The sequence below is a fragment of the Candoia aspera genome, chromosome 3 (assembly GCF_035149785.1).
Source record: "Candoia aspera isolate rCanAsp1 chromosome 3, rCanAsp1.hap2, whole genome shotgun sequence".
In the NCBI taxonomy this organism is placed as follows: domain Eukaryota; kingdom Metazoa; phylum Chordata; class Lepidosauria; order Squamata; family Boidae; genus Candoia; species Candoia aspera.
The window spans coordinates 164088989-164103595 of record NC_086155.1 but is presented as its reverse complement, the minus strand read 5'-3'; the positions used below and the strand labels follow the sequence as shown (position 1 = coordinate 164103595).

General features: G+C 38.6%; 1 protein-coding gene across 1 annotated transcript in view; it reads left to right on the top strand.

Moving 5' to 3' along the window:
• Positions 1-14607, top strand: part of CDH2 (cadherin 2) — a 146714-nt gene that overhangs the window by 95395 nt on the left and 36712 nt on the right. Inside the window, exons 3-4 of the mRNA XM_063299220.1 lie at positions 11900-12117; positions 14430-14576. Of these exons, the coding sequence (XP_063155290.1) occupies positions 11900-12117; positions 14430-14576 (365 nt within the window). The remainder of the gene's footprint in view (positions 1-11899; positions 12118-14429; positions 14577-14607) is intronic.

Sequence of the window (14607 nt, the reverse complement as noted above, 5' to 3'; positions counted from 1 at the left end):
TGTTTTAGTAAAAATGTGTAAATGACTTCACTGAACATTTTTTTGATTGTGCTTTTCGTTTTAGGTAGTTATAAAAATAAGCCATTTAAGTTGATGTGATTAGCTGACGGATGGGGGAATAGCATTGACTAAAATGTTCTTTTAAAACTTGATTGTGAAACATTATTTATCATCAAGACCTCACATTTTTTGTACAAATAGTTGAAATGTAATTTTGAAGAGTTAAATAAACTTCTGCCTTTGGTATCTTCTCGTACAAATTGCTAGGCAGACATTCTAGCCATTTTTACGATGATCGTATTGATTGAATTGAATTTTTTTTAAAAATTGTATGTTGAATTACTATGCTAATCCTTAAGCTTTTATTACACTGCACCTACTTGGGAAGCAAAACATTGTAATATAATAATTGGTGAAATTGTTTTAAGATGGCATAAACATTTTCCATAAAATGTTATCCTGAATTTTTGTGTATCAAAATAATTATATTGTTGAATTCATTTACCATTGTTGAATAGTGTCTTCCATGTGACTTTTCCTAGACTCATAGGATTCTCAGCTATCAGGGTCTTCAAATATCCTGGCAAGTAATTTTGAGAGTTGCAGTCCCAACATATCAGGAAGGTGCTAAACAAGGTTACTGTCATCCTGTCCTGTATTTCCTGCAGGAAATTCCTATTGAATTGAACTAATTTCTCAATTATCATGAAGAGTTAATGCAATGAGATCATAGTGTATTAAGAAAAATAAAGGAGTTAAACAATGTGAGTTTGTATGTTTCTGGATGACTACAAAAATACATTTTGTTTCCAGCTGGAAGTACAACAGTCTCACCAGAAACTTTGTTAGAACAATCCAGGTTGGCTGTTACCTGACGGAGCATGCCTAAAAATGACTTGAGTGTTCTGACGGAACAACAAAAAAAATATTGAGTATTCCTGCTATTTAGAAAAAGAAAGGGAGGAGGGAAATATTATAACTTAGGACAAGTCTGTTATTCTCTTGTTTTATCTGGAGGACTGCAAGTATGAATGGCGTCTTCGTGTCAGGATTATATTAGGAGCTAGTTTCCTAGGGCAGGAATGCAGAAAATGTAAACAGGCAACTGCCACTTAAATCTGAATGTGGGAAATATAAGGCCATTCTGCTATATCAGCGGAAAACATGGTAAAAGAGGACACCAGTTTAAATCCAAGAGGATATTAGGTTGGGAATAAATTTTAGTTTCCTGAGGCTATAAACTGATGGTAATAGCTACAGTTCTGGTATTTCAGTAAAGGTTCTGTCACGGTAGTGCTATTTCAAGGTTCTAAGAAGCTTCAGGCAAATTCAGGTTTCTTGTAGGGATCTTGATTGTCCATGCTTGCTAATAGTAGCCACCAAAAACTGACCAAAAGGACTAGGCATGGCCACCTGTGTTTTGGATCCATGCTCCTCCTGGTTGATTAAATTCTCTAGGGAAGGGATTTTTGGGTAGATCCATGTGGTAGTGAATGCTTCCTTGAGAGAGAGAGAATGGTGTGCCCCCACCTCAATAAACTATTACTGGATCCCTCAGATCATGGCAATTTTTCTCCAGTCTTCAACCTTCTCTTTTTAGGTAAGAGCCAGTTTGGTGTAGTAGTCAATGTGCTGGCCTAGAAACCAGGAGACTGAGTGCCTTAGGCATGAAAGCTGGCTGGGTGACCTTGGGCCAGTCTCTCTCAACCCAACCCAGCTCACAGGGTGGTTGTTGAGGCGAAAATAGGCAGAAGCATTATGTTTGCTCACTGCCTTGAGATGACCAAAATGATGATGATAATATTGTTGAGAAAGTAAATTGCCTGAAGGTCCAAAAGCTTCAGAAGGCTCTGGAGGAAGCAAATTATCTGGACCCCTTCCAGTCAGGATTTAGACTGGGATATTGTCTTTGGTCATGATTGTTGATAACCTCTAGTGGGCATGAGGTGGGGGTAGTTCATCCATCATAGCCCTCCTTGATCTCATGGCAGCCTTTGATACCATGGACTGGCTCAGGGGATTGGGAGTGAGTGGCACTGTTTTACAATGGTTCTCCTTCCTCCAAGACTAGTTCCAGTCAGTATTGGGGAGGAGCAAACTAGTTCAAGGCCCCTGCCACTCTCTCCTCTCACCTTTTTAATATCTATATGAAGCCACTAGGGAAGACAATTGGTCAGCATGGAATGCAGTATTATCTGTATGCTGATGATACTCAATTGTACAACTCTGTCCCTGGCCATCCAAGTGAATGTTAGGATAGAGACTGAGTTGGAGGAGGAAGAGTACAGTCCGGAAAAACCGCCAAGCCAAGCCGAGGAGAAAATTGAGGAAGGTTTACAGTTGAAAAGGAGCCTTGGGTGGGAAGAAATAGAACAGCTGATGGGGCCAGGCAGTGAATCGGTTTCGCCACCGCCAATCAGCGCTCGAGAGCGGCGCATGGCAAGGAGGGCCGAGCAACTAGAAGCCTGATTGGCTCTCAATTGGCAACGGTGTGATTTGGCAGCCTATAAAAGGCTTAGGAAGGCACAGAAGGGCACCGGAGACAACTGCTATTCGCCGCCATTTGAATCCGCCTCAGCACCTCCTGAGCTTTCAATAGAATTGGAAAAGGCTTGTAATCTTGACAACTCCGATCTTCCTGTGGCGCCTACAATCCTTCCACCCATCTTAACCAACCTGATTCCTGTGACTGAATTTCCATTAGAGGTTTCTGCCTCAGGAACCACTGCCGCTCTCTTGCCTTCAGAATCCTTCTCCACTCCCACCGCTTCAGCACTGTCCGCCTCTGACATCTGCATTTAACTGTCAACCAAGAAGTCAGCTCTGCTTAACTTACCTCATAACTTTCCGTCTCCACTCTGTAATCCCTTTGCTCAGTCTCGTCTTGTCCTCATCTACCGGATTTCTCTGCCTTAGCCTTCCATGCTGCATCTCTTCACTTGGAACTGCTTGATTTCACTGCCTCAGAGTTAACAGCTCCCTTCCAATCTTCAACCAATTGGTAACCCAGCACTGTGTAATCCATTAATTCAACCCTATATTGTATTCTACCTGTGTTGTCTATGATTTCATTTGTTTCTACTTGAGTTTGAGAATCAACTTTACCTCAGCTTTTGTTGCCTTGTCATTGGTAGACTATACCTTTGTTTTAGGCTAAATTGTTGAATGGTATATATAGCTCTCTAAATTAAACGAATACTTTGCAGGTTATTTCTCATAGATAACTCAGTTACTGAGTAATTTGTTTAATAAAGAATTATTATATTAAATTCGGAGTCAGTCAGTTAAACAGGACAGTGAAGCTGTTAAGATTCTGTCCCAGTGTCTAGAGACTGTGGAGATCTAGATGGGGAAGAACAGGCTTTGGCTCAGCACCTTCAAGACTGAGTGGCTGTGGGTTTAGAGATCCATGGATCCTAGAATTGAATGAAATCAAAACGTTGTCTTTGGATCTGGATGGGGTTGCACTTCGTCACTCAGATTCCATGTGCAACCTGGAGGTCTTTCTGGATTCACAGTTTCTGCTTGAATAGTAGGTGGCAGAGGAGCCTTTGTATAGCTCCATCTTGTGCACCAGTTGCACACATTCCTGGATTAGGATTCAACCCTACCTCATACCTTAATTACATCCTAATTGGATTATTACAGCGTTTTTTTACACGGGGCTGCCCTTGACGACCATTTGGAAGCTTCAATTGGTCCCAGAATGCAGCAACACAGGTAGTTACGGGCATCTCTTGTTATACCAACGTAACACCTCTACTCCTCAATCTGTGCTGGCTCCCAGTAAGCTTCCTGGTGTATCTGTCCTAACAGGAAACCACGCTGAGACGAGGAAAAGGTCTCTAGTGTTTATTACTGCTACATAAGACAGGAAATCCTAACAAACTGACGAAGCGTGAGAAAAACCCAGACAGATAAACCGCAAAAGTCACAGCAGGTCTGTTCTGTGTCTCTTTGAATGGCTGCTTAACTCCTCACTACTACGCATGCGTTTCCCCCCTTGGATAGGGGCCCCCTCCTCACCATCAGTGCTCATGACAGTATCACTCGTAAAGCCCTACATGGATTAGGACTGGGTTGTCTGCAGGACCACCTACTCCTGAGGCTCATCCCATGCATTCCAAGACAGGAAGGGCATACTATGGGTCCATCTTATGGGACCCGGAGGTGTGCTTTCTCTGTGACAGCCCCTGCCCTTTGAAATGATCTTTTCTTGGACATATGGTTGGCTCCATCCCTAAAGGCTTTCAGGAAAGCAATAAAGACCTGGTTTCTCCCCAGGCTTTGGAGTCACATTGAATGGAGTTTACAGTGGGTAAGTTGTAGAAGTTTTCAGGTCTTTTTTGCCATGTTATTGTTTAGTATGTTTTAATATGTTATTTTGTATTAATAAATTATGGTTTTCATATTTTGCATGCTGCCCAGAGTCAGATAGTTTGAGTTGGGTGGCCATATAAAAGCATAAATAAAATAAATAATTCATTATGATTCTGATACTTTAAAATAACAAGAGCCATTCTGTATAATTTTGAACACACTTTTTTCTTTCTCTATGATCATGCAACATTTTAGGTTCCCTTTTCACTGTCAAGTGTCATGTAGATCTCTGGTTGCAGTTCCAAATTTTTATGCTAAACATTGACAGATTGCTTTTTCCAACCATGATATTTCATATTCTCTGCAATCTGGTGTTTCTGATTGAATAAGCTTCTTTTTTAAAATGTCCATGTATATTCATAGTTTCTCCTTCTGTCATTGCCAATGTAGCTATCTCTCTTTTCCAGATGCAGTAATGGGGGAATCATCACTGACCTTAAGGACAAACTACATACAACATAGGACATGTAATGATAGATGTATCTTTTAAAAAGAAAGTCTTGACAAACTTTTCACAGATAGATAGAAATACATAGATACATGCACACACAGTCAAAATAATTCTACTTGACACTGGAGTTTGCCAGTAATAGCTTGGTGTGGGAGAGGGGGCATTTTGTTCAGAAGTGTAATGTAGGAACAAAAAGTTAAATTTCCTTTTTTAGTTCAGAGTGTTCGTCATATTTATGTTTCTCTTTATTCACTCTGTTCATATCTCTAATCTGTCTGGTATCACAAGTATAAATGGCACATGGCACCAGATGGCTCATGGTACCAATGATGCTTTCTCTTGTACTGCTCCATCAGCTGCTTGTACATTCTGGAAGGGCACATCTGGCCTGCAGAATACAGGTAGTCCTTGGTTAACAACCATTTGTTCAGTGACTGTTCAAAGTTACAGTGGCGCTGAACAAATGGTACTTACACTGGGTCCTCAAAGTTACAGCCATTGCAACTTTGGCCCCTGGTCATATAATCAGAAATTGGGTGCTTGGCAGCCCGCCCGCACTTAACACACGCAGGGGCGCTTCAACTCCCTCCCACCTATCTTCTTCCATCTCTGCTCTTTTGGCAGCCCTGCACTCTGCTGACCCTGCCACGCTGTGCTCCACCAGCCCTGCTGCTCCCAGCTAACCTTCACTGACTTCCTCCTGCTGATGATGAGGTGCACCTTTCAAAGCCTTGCAAGAAACTTCTCCAAGTCACACACAGCCTTCTTGCAAGGCTTCTAGGGGCCTCAGAAGGTTTCCGAAGCCTTGTGAGAAGGCCTTGTGTGGCTTCAGGAAGAAGGCCTCGCACAGCCAGCAGCTGCCTCATGAAGGGCCAGGCTGGGCGTGCCTCAGCAGCAGCAGGAGGAGGAAGACAGGGCAACAGGACAGCGGGGCTTTGCACTGGGGTGGCTGGCTATGGCACAGGGCTTGAGGCAGCACTCCTTGGCACCGGTGGCATTGGGGCTCAAGTAGAGGCCCAGGGGCGCTGGCGGCCAGCTGAAGCTGCTGAAGACTCCAGGCTTCTACTTCAGCCCCAGCACCACAGGCACCGCCACCACCGCCAAAGGGTATCCCTGTGCAGAGCGCCCAAAAGGGCAGAGATGGGGGGAAGATAGGCAGTGGGGGGAGTTCAAGTGGAGGTAATTTTACTGAGGCTCGGACCTGGGAGGGACCAAGCCAAGAATGGTTGGATTGGGGTGGGTCCTCACCTAATGATTGGGTGAGGTTCGGTTAAGGGATTGCTGGGATTGCCATCTCTAAAATATGACATCTTGCTTTATGACCGCATTGCTTTGTAACAGAAATTCTGGTCCCAATTAACGTTAACTAAGGACTGCCTGTAATTTCATTTTAAAATAGTATTACTAAATATTTAGTAGGTTAGATGGGCTAACTTTCTGTGGTGACATGAAATTTTAGTATAGACTATTCCCAGTCCAATGTCCATTACATTCCAATCTTCGCCATCTAATTCTGTACTCCATAATATATTTTTAGGAATATTATTTGGGGTCTTGCTACACTAATACTTTCAATGAAGTAATACAAAGTTGTATGTATGCATCAATTTTATGTATTGTTAGATTTACATGCCTCTGTTCAATAATCTCTTGCTATTATATAGGAAAATACATGTGAAGGCTCTTTCTCTTTCCTGAGAAAAGAATCTGTATGTCAAGATTGCTTAGTGTGGACTTTGGGACTTTGGATTAGAAGAAAAAGATAAATTTATATGAAATAAATTAATAAACAGTAAATATTCTCTTTGATTGATAAACAATAATATATGAGTTTGCGATACAACATGGTAACACAGTGAAGTGTTATTGTGATAAATGTAATAGCCTGATAAATGAAGTTGTTTAATTGAAGATTATTGGTGAAATACATGAGATTACAAATTTACAACTATTATGAATTATTTATTTCATTAGAAATAATTGTACATAGTTTATTTCTTCAATGTACTATAAATGATATTGCATACTTCATACTTTGGTTTTTGCACATCAGAATTAATAAAATAAACTTGTATAATACCCCAAGGAAATGGGAACATATAGTGTAAATAAATATTGTTTCTCTATTATTAGTTAACTTTCTTTCATTATGGTTTTCATGTAACAGAAAGGGGTCAGTATAACTCACAGAATTAGGATCTTGCAAGACAAAAACAAATAATCCTGACTTGATGTATGTTTCCTATTTTTGAGATGCAAGAAACAGTCTTTATGCATGTAATTATAGAGCCATTTTTGGTCTGATAGCTACAGTCACATATGTCCATGGTGAAACATTTATATAAATACTCTATCAAAACATGATTCAACCTGCCATTATTTAATATAATTGAATTATTTGTTTATATCCATTCCAGGCACATATTGAATTCTTCTTTACACAGCTCATTGGGTAGAACTTTCTGCCTAAAATATTTAATCTAGCTTGATCCTTCACTCCCTGTAATTAGAAAGCTAAGAACTTCTGTTTTTCTTTCCTGCTCTGAAGGAGCATTCCCTTCCTTTGACATAATCAACAAATAAAAGACCAACAGTGAGAAAGGAGCATCTTTAATTGCCAGGAAATTTTAAGGCTGCTGAAAGAAAAAAAAAATGGAGGCAGCAGGAAAGTATGCTGCTTCACTCCCTTGTGCTTCACCCTGAAAAGCAGTGCTTCTCTTTGGAGAGAGGCTCTGCTGGAACTTTTTGTTGCAGTTGTTGCTTTTTTTTCTCTCCCAAAAGCAACATAATTTCTAGTTGACTACTTTGTAGCTTGGGAGGCAGGCAATCCAAAATAACTGTGGAGCATTTCACAGCTATGTTTCAGCAAATAGCAACATCTGGCTAACCTTGTCCAGATTAGAAGCTAAGCAGGGGCAAGCCTGGTTAATATTTGAATAGGAATCCCATGGCTGTAGCCTAAGTTGAAGAGTTGAAGAAAACATCCCAGAAATTACTAGTAGCAAACCACTTAAATACTATTGCCAAGAAAACCTCTTGGTTGTGTCTCTGAAGTCAATAGGAGTCAAGGATAACTACCTTTTAATCTAGCTCTATAAAGGAATATGGGCTTGTAAATGAAAAATATCTTAGGTGAGCCAGAAGCAACGATGAATAGGAACAATCTTGTTAGGCATTTTTTTAATGGTACCTATTTACAGTGGTCTAATCCTACATAATGATATGGTTTTATTTTTTATTAAACATCATGGGGTTCATTTTTTTATAATTCCTTATTCTTAAATCCTGAAATCCATGCTTAAAAGCCTAATAGAGGTGGGGCACTGATTATGACCTCTCCCTCCAAAAGGTTTTTCATCTCCTGACATCCTATCCCAAATTCCATATCTAATAATTGACTGCTTTCTGGGGCTGTTTTTATTATTACTGTTACTTCTGATACAATTTGGTTAACACTTTCACTGTGCTATATATATTCTGTTACTGTGATTCATACTGTTACACCGAAGCTTAACTCTGGAATGAACTACAATGCGTTGAAGTGCTAAATGTAGGATGGAGCTGTTGTCAGGTGTTGGACTTAGACGTAAAAGAAATATAACAGTTTTTTTAAATATTATCAAAAATGTTTAAATTATATTCTTTATTGGCTTATACTTGATAATTTATTTGGATATTGTTTATAAGGGTGATTATTTTTATTTTATTTTTTGCTGTGAAAAATCGCTTTTCACATTTCTGAGTAATGCATTTAAATTGCAGTATAGCTAAAGAAAAATGTTATAGTACTATGAATAATGTGCCATCCCTTTCAGTCGGTTTAGGAAAATAATGGTATTAATAATGACTGTTTCTACACTGGGAATTTTTTTACAAAGTCTGAACAATAATAATAATAATAATAATTTAAAGGAGACTTTTTTTCTGTTGATAGTGGAAACATAGTTTGCTAACTGATCAAGATCATCTTTACAAACCTACTGTAATTGCTCATCAGTGGACTAAAAACTACCTAAAGCACAGTGTCTTATCCATCCATCCACCTATCCATGCATACACACAGAAAAAAAATGTTAATATGTACTATTTGCAGAGAATGATTCTACCAGGACACTGACAATTTTATAAATTTTCAGCAAGATGTTGTCAAAAGAGAGCAATTCCCCTTTAATTTCATAGCATCCAGTTGCCTCAAGGAAGAATATCAATAAGGAAGGTACCAGCTTCCCATTAGATATTCAAGCATACTGAGATACAGAGACACATATTGAGAGAAAATCCATTTCTTATGTGCTTTCAGATATAATTTTGGAATCCAATTAGTGATTGTCTAAATGATACCATATTCTTATGAGACCCCTTCAGGTCTGTAAGAAGGAACCTATTTATTTCACACTTTAGAGGGAAGGAAGACACAGTTTGGTGTAATGGTTAAGGCATCAGGCTAGAAACTGGGAGACTGTGAGTTCTAGTGCCGCCTTAAGCACAAAGCCAGCTGGGTGATCTTGGGCCAGTCACTCTCTCTCAGCCTTAGGAAGGAGACAACAGCAAACCACTTCTGAAAAAGTTGCCAAGAAAACTGCAGGGACTTGTCCAAGCAGTCTCTGAGAATTGGACGCAATTAAATGTATTAAAAAGGGGGGGGGAAGGAAGGGAGAAAAGGATGTTATCTAATGTTGTACTATGCAGTTTATAGGTTCTATAGTTACAGTTTTTTATATTTCTTGGTTGTTCTTGTTCGTTTATTAGGTGGTGGTTGTTTTGACGGCTATGTTGTACAGGTAATTGTTCATAAGAAATCATGGAGGGAGTTGTAGCTGTGGGTCTTCTTTTCCCAGAATATATCAAATGTTAAGCTGAATTTTAAAGAATGTTTGTTGAGGGAGAATAGTTCTTCAAACTGAGAAGCAAATCACATGAACATTTAAAATACAGGGATATTATTCCCAACTAAGATGAACTGTGGAAAACCCCAAATTGGTTGAGTTTAGAGCAGCATTTCTTAGAGTATGGTCTAGAAGTCATTGGTCATCCACTGAGTGCTCTAGTATAACCTCCCCACATTCATGGGCCACAGCCTGCTCTCCATCTCAACCCCATATCTCTTAATACGCCAGCAATCAGGTGGCAAGAGCCCATTTGCTCAAGTCTTCACTTCTAACAGATGATTTACAAGAAAGGACCCAGGACAAAAAACTGATTCACTGAATTGTTCTAGATATAATAGGAGTAGCAACATTTGGAAAAATGACAATAACAAACAGCTCTCAAGCACTATTGCTAGCTGTGAGCAAATGTCTGCTAAGTAGAATTACAATCCCACATAACCCAAAGGAAACCCAAAAAAGAAAAGGGAAAATATGAAATCCAATGAATATTTACAAATGGGTTTTATTAGCCAAAGACCAACATTCCCTAGGCCTTTAATATTCATCAGTTTGTTCCATTATTTATTAATACATCAGGTTTCTGTTAAGAGTTGTTATTATAGCATGGAAATACATATAATAATTCAAGTGATAAATAATTAATTTTGGGGAAGGATGGATTCTGCTAAAAAAATAATTTTAAAAAACTTTTACAAATGGAAGGGATGGGAAGGTCTACAGAAATACAACCATAATCATTATTTTATACCTGAAAAATTGGATCTCCCATCTTAAAGATGCAGATATAGGTTGGGGACGGTTGGTTTAATTGGACAGTCTCCTCATTTTTCAAATGTTTATTTAGTGGTCCACAATTACAGAAGATTGAGATTTACATAGTTAGAGATTACATAGTTGTATGTATATCCTGACCTAGCCTATGTAGGGCAATGCAGGGAAATCCCAAGTCAAGAACTGCACAGCTTCTAATCAAACTTAGCAATGTAGCATATATAGAGTTATATAGAATATCTTTTCTAAACTCTCTGTAAGCCATCTTCTAACTCATGTGATCCGTAGTAGAACTATTAGTAATTACATGAAATGTGCATAAAATTTACTTTTTTGTGTTCTCCATAATGAGATTTCACCGTGTCAGATTTTAAAATTCAGGGTACTTCTTTTTAATCTGTCTAGTAGTACCCCAAAAGGTTTGATTCATACATATTTACAAATGTTTTTCCCATATTTCATCGTCTAATAATCAAAATTAATCTTAGTGTACCAGGACTTGCATAAAAAATCAATGGGAGATTTTAATTAAAAAATGGTGCTTTGTTTTTATTTATTTATTTATCATATTTTTATCACCGCCCATCTCCCCCACAAGGAGGGACCCTGGGTGGTTCACAATAAAAACAATTTAAAATTCAATAAACATAAATAATACCAATAATCAATAAATATATAAAATATAGTCAAATCCAAGTAACGGCAGATCTAATTCAGCCCATAAGCCGGTAAGGCCAGTCCCGGGCAGGACTAGGGAACCAGCCAGCCCCAAGAATGGCTATTCCTCTCTCCACTCCAAGCATGGTGGCAAAACCTGGTCTTTCCATTTTTTTCTGAAGTCCAGGAGAGAGGGGGCTAACTGTACTTCTGGGGGAAGGATGTTCCACAGGGCAGGAGCTGCTGCAGAGAAGGCCTACCTCCTGGACCCCACCAGATGGAATTCTCTTACAGACGGGGTCTGCAGCATGCCCTCTTTGCATGACCGGGTGGAACGGGTTGATGTAATGGGGATGAGACAGTCCCTCAGGTAACCTGGACCCATGCCATGTAGGGCTTTAGAGGTGATAACCAACACCTTGAATTGGACCCAGAAGCAGACTGGCACCCAATGCAGCTCACAGAGCAAAGGTGTTATATGTGCTGATCTTGGAGCACCTAAAATCGCCCATGCGGCTGCATTCTGTACCAGTTGAAGCTTCCGGATATTCTTCAAGGGTAGCCCCCACGTAGAGCGCATTTTAGTTATCTATTTATTCATCAACATACTTCTTTTGTTTTTTTCTTGCAAACAGTCTTTTAAAATTAACCAACATTTGAGTTGACCTACCTACAACAAATAATCCAGAATATCAGGGGGGGGTTTGAACCTCCCTTTTGATTATCACTGTTGTGTTTTGTGTATTTGCAGTAAGATTTAGAAGCTGTGAAGCAAGCAGAAAAGTCCATTTTGAAAGCAGTGCACCAGCAGATTTTAGAGTTGGTGATGATGGTGTGGTATATGCAGCTAGAAGCTTTCAACTTTCTCCGGAACCCACTGAATTCCTCCTGTATGCCAGTGACAAAGAAACAAAAGAACAGTGGCAAGTGATCATAAAACTAGGTCTTGACCCAAAGGATTCAGTAAAGGTAAAATGTCTTAATATCCTTTGAAGTATCTAGGAGAAAAGGTTTCATAATTTATCCACCTTTATAGTTTCTGATTAATTTTATGTATTAAGCATTGTTAATTTTCAAAATATAATTACTTTTTTTTCTATCAACCCATCCCACTGAAAGTATGGTAACCATAGTCTGTTAAGAATAAAGTTATTTACATTTAAAATTTGCATTTGTACAGGAGTATTTTTTTAAAAAAAGGTACAAATTTAAATTGGAATTCATCTTTCTTTTGTTTTAAATCCCTAGAAAGTATTGCAGTATTTATTCAGGCAGTTAAATATAACACAAAAATAAACAATTTGCTTTGCAGACCCATCAATCAAGTTTATAACATTGGAACTGCAGATTTACCACTGAAGCAGGAAAGCAATTCTGGCAGAAAGTATTGGCTCTGCTTTGGCCCTCAGGAATCAAATGTTGGGGTGTGCGTGTGTGTAAATTATTCATGACTCGGCTGCCACTTCAGGGATGGGAGCCTCCCTCTTGTGTAAAGGGCTCTCAGCCAAGCTGGAAAGAGATCTTGCTTAGCCTTGCTGCCAATAAGCATTTAATATGCACACCGTATGGTATTCTGCTACTTGTTCTTCTAAAACATGTTCAGGATAGTTTATGATGATAGATATGAACACAATAAAATTAACAATTATAGCCGTAAGATTGAAAATATCTAAAAATTTCAGTGGATCTGATTCATTCATGGAATTGATTTATACTGATATGCCATCATGAAACAGTGGATGGTTTTACATTTAAATAATCAACAGACTGCTCCTGAGCTTGGGTAGAGGCTTATAAAAATGAAAACTTTCATGCTAGGAGTCTTGCTTTTTTCAGGCAAGAATGACAGTAGAAACCAAAGAACAAGTGAATCAGATCGGGGAGTTGGAATTTGCATTGATGTTTGCTGGACTGTGACTCCTCCAAACCTGCAGTCATTTATGCAGTCACGGAGCCTGCTCTTCAGTTAGGATATCGTATTTTTTCCAGCATGTCTTAAATGCATGGCCAAAACATATGCAAGCCCAGCCTTCCAAACTAAGTCTCAAACACTCCTATTTGTGTATATTAGGAGGACTTAGTAAGTTGTCTGCTATTGCTTCTTTTTGGGGGACTGTATAAATTGGGGGAGGGATACTTTAAAATTCTTGGCAGGCCATAGTACTTGGTTGACAGAATGTGTTTGGTTTGGTGGGCCAGCTTAACCTTAAATTTGTTATTCTGCATTTCTACCCCACCAGAAGTATCACCAGCTACAGCTGGGCTTGCATATGTACGTATATGGATGCTTTTCTAGGACTTTTAATTCACAGCCTGGTCCTGAGCATGCTCACTAAAACTTTGTTTTAAGAGACAGCATATCAATGTTTCAAACAAATAAAATACATTTGTGCTTATTTACCAATAAATGACCTTAATGCTGCAACTTCCACATTATCTAACCCTATTAGATTATTTTCTATAAGGTAGTCAAGGTTACTTATGCATAGTTGTTGAAAACATCTGGCTTCCATAATGTAAAAAAAAAACCTTATTTTTCCTATTCCACATTTAATTGAATAGATACAGTATTGTTTCTAAAGGATTAAAGAAGTATGGTTTTCTTTGTTTTCACCATATGCCTAAGCAAGCTAGCAATGTGCAAGCATCAAGAAGCGAAAGCTAGAATGCTTACAGATGCAGAGAAGAATTGTTGACACCCTGCAGAGATTAATACCCACTGTGTAAAGTGGGCCATCTACAGCATCCATCATGGCTGACATAGGTTTAAAATAATTACAACATTAATTCTATGGGATTTAATAGGGTCATAAATATTTGAGACAGTCCTTACTACTATGTATTAAACTTCCTTAGGAACTCAAATTATATTTTAGCACACCCCGATCTAAATTTAATGTACAGTAGCACATTACCTGAACTGTAGCTCCAACTAATGAGAAACATCTAAAGGCATATTGTTAAATTCTGAACTGTATTAACTAGGCTGTAGTTGGAATATAAAAAGTATAAGGTATAGTAATAAATTGCTTAAAACTTCACTTTCTTTCTACAGACTTCTGATAGAAAACAAAGTAGGTATTATATAGATCCTTTTTTCTTATTCCATGTCATGTCATTTTGTGAGTTTGGGGGTTATACATTGTCTTTGGAATCTTTATTTTATATCACCTAGATCTTTTTTCATTATGTAAATGTATTTAAATATTTGTATACTGCTTTCTATTTGAAAAATCTCAAAGCTCTAATCTGTACTAATTTTCATTATCTATAATTGCAAGGAGCAAAAGAAAATGGAAGACATTGTATTTCCTAGACAACAAAATAAGCACAGTGGCCATCTGCAAAGACAGAAGAGAGATTGGGTCATCCCTCCAATCAACTTGCCAGAAAATTCCAGGGGGCCCTTTCCTCAGGAATTAGTTAGGGTAAGGCAGAGAACAGAAGGGTATTGTTGAA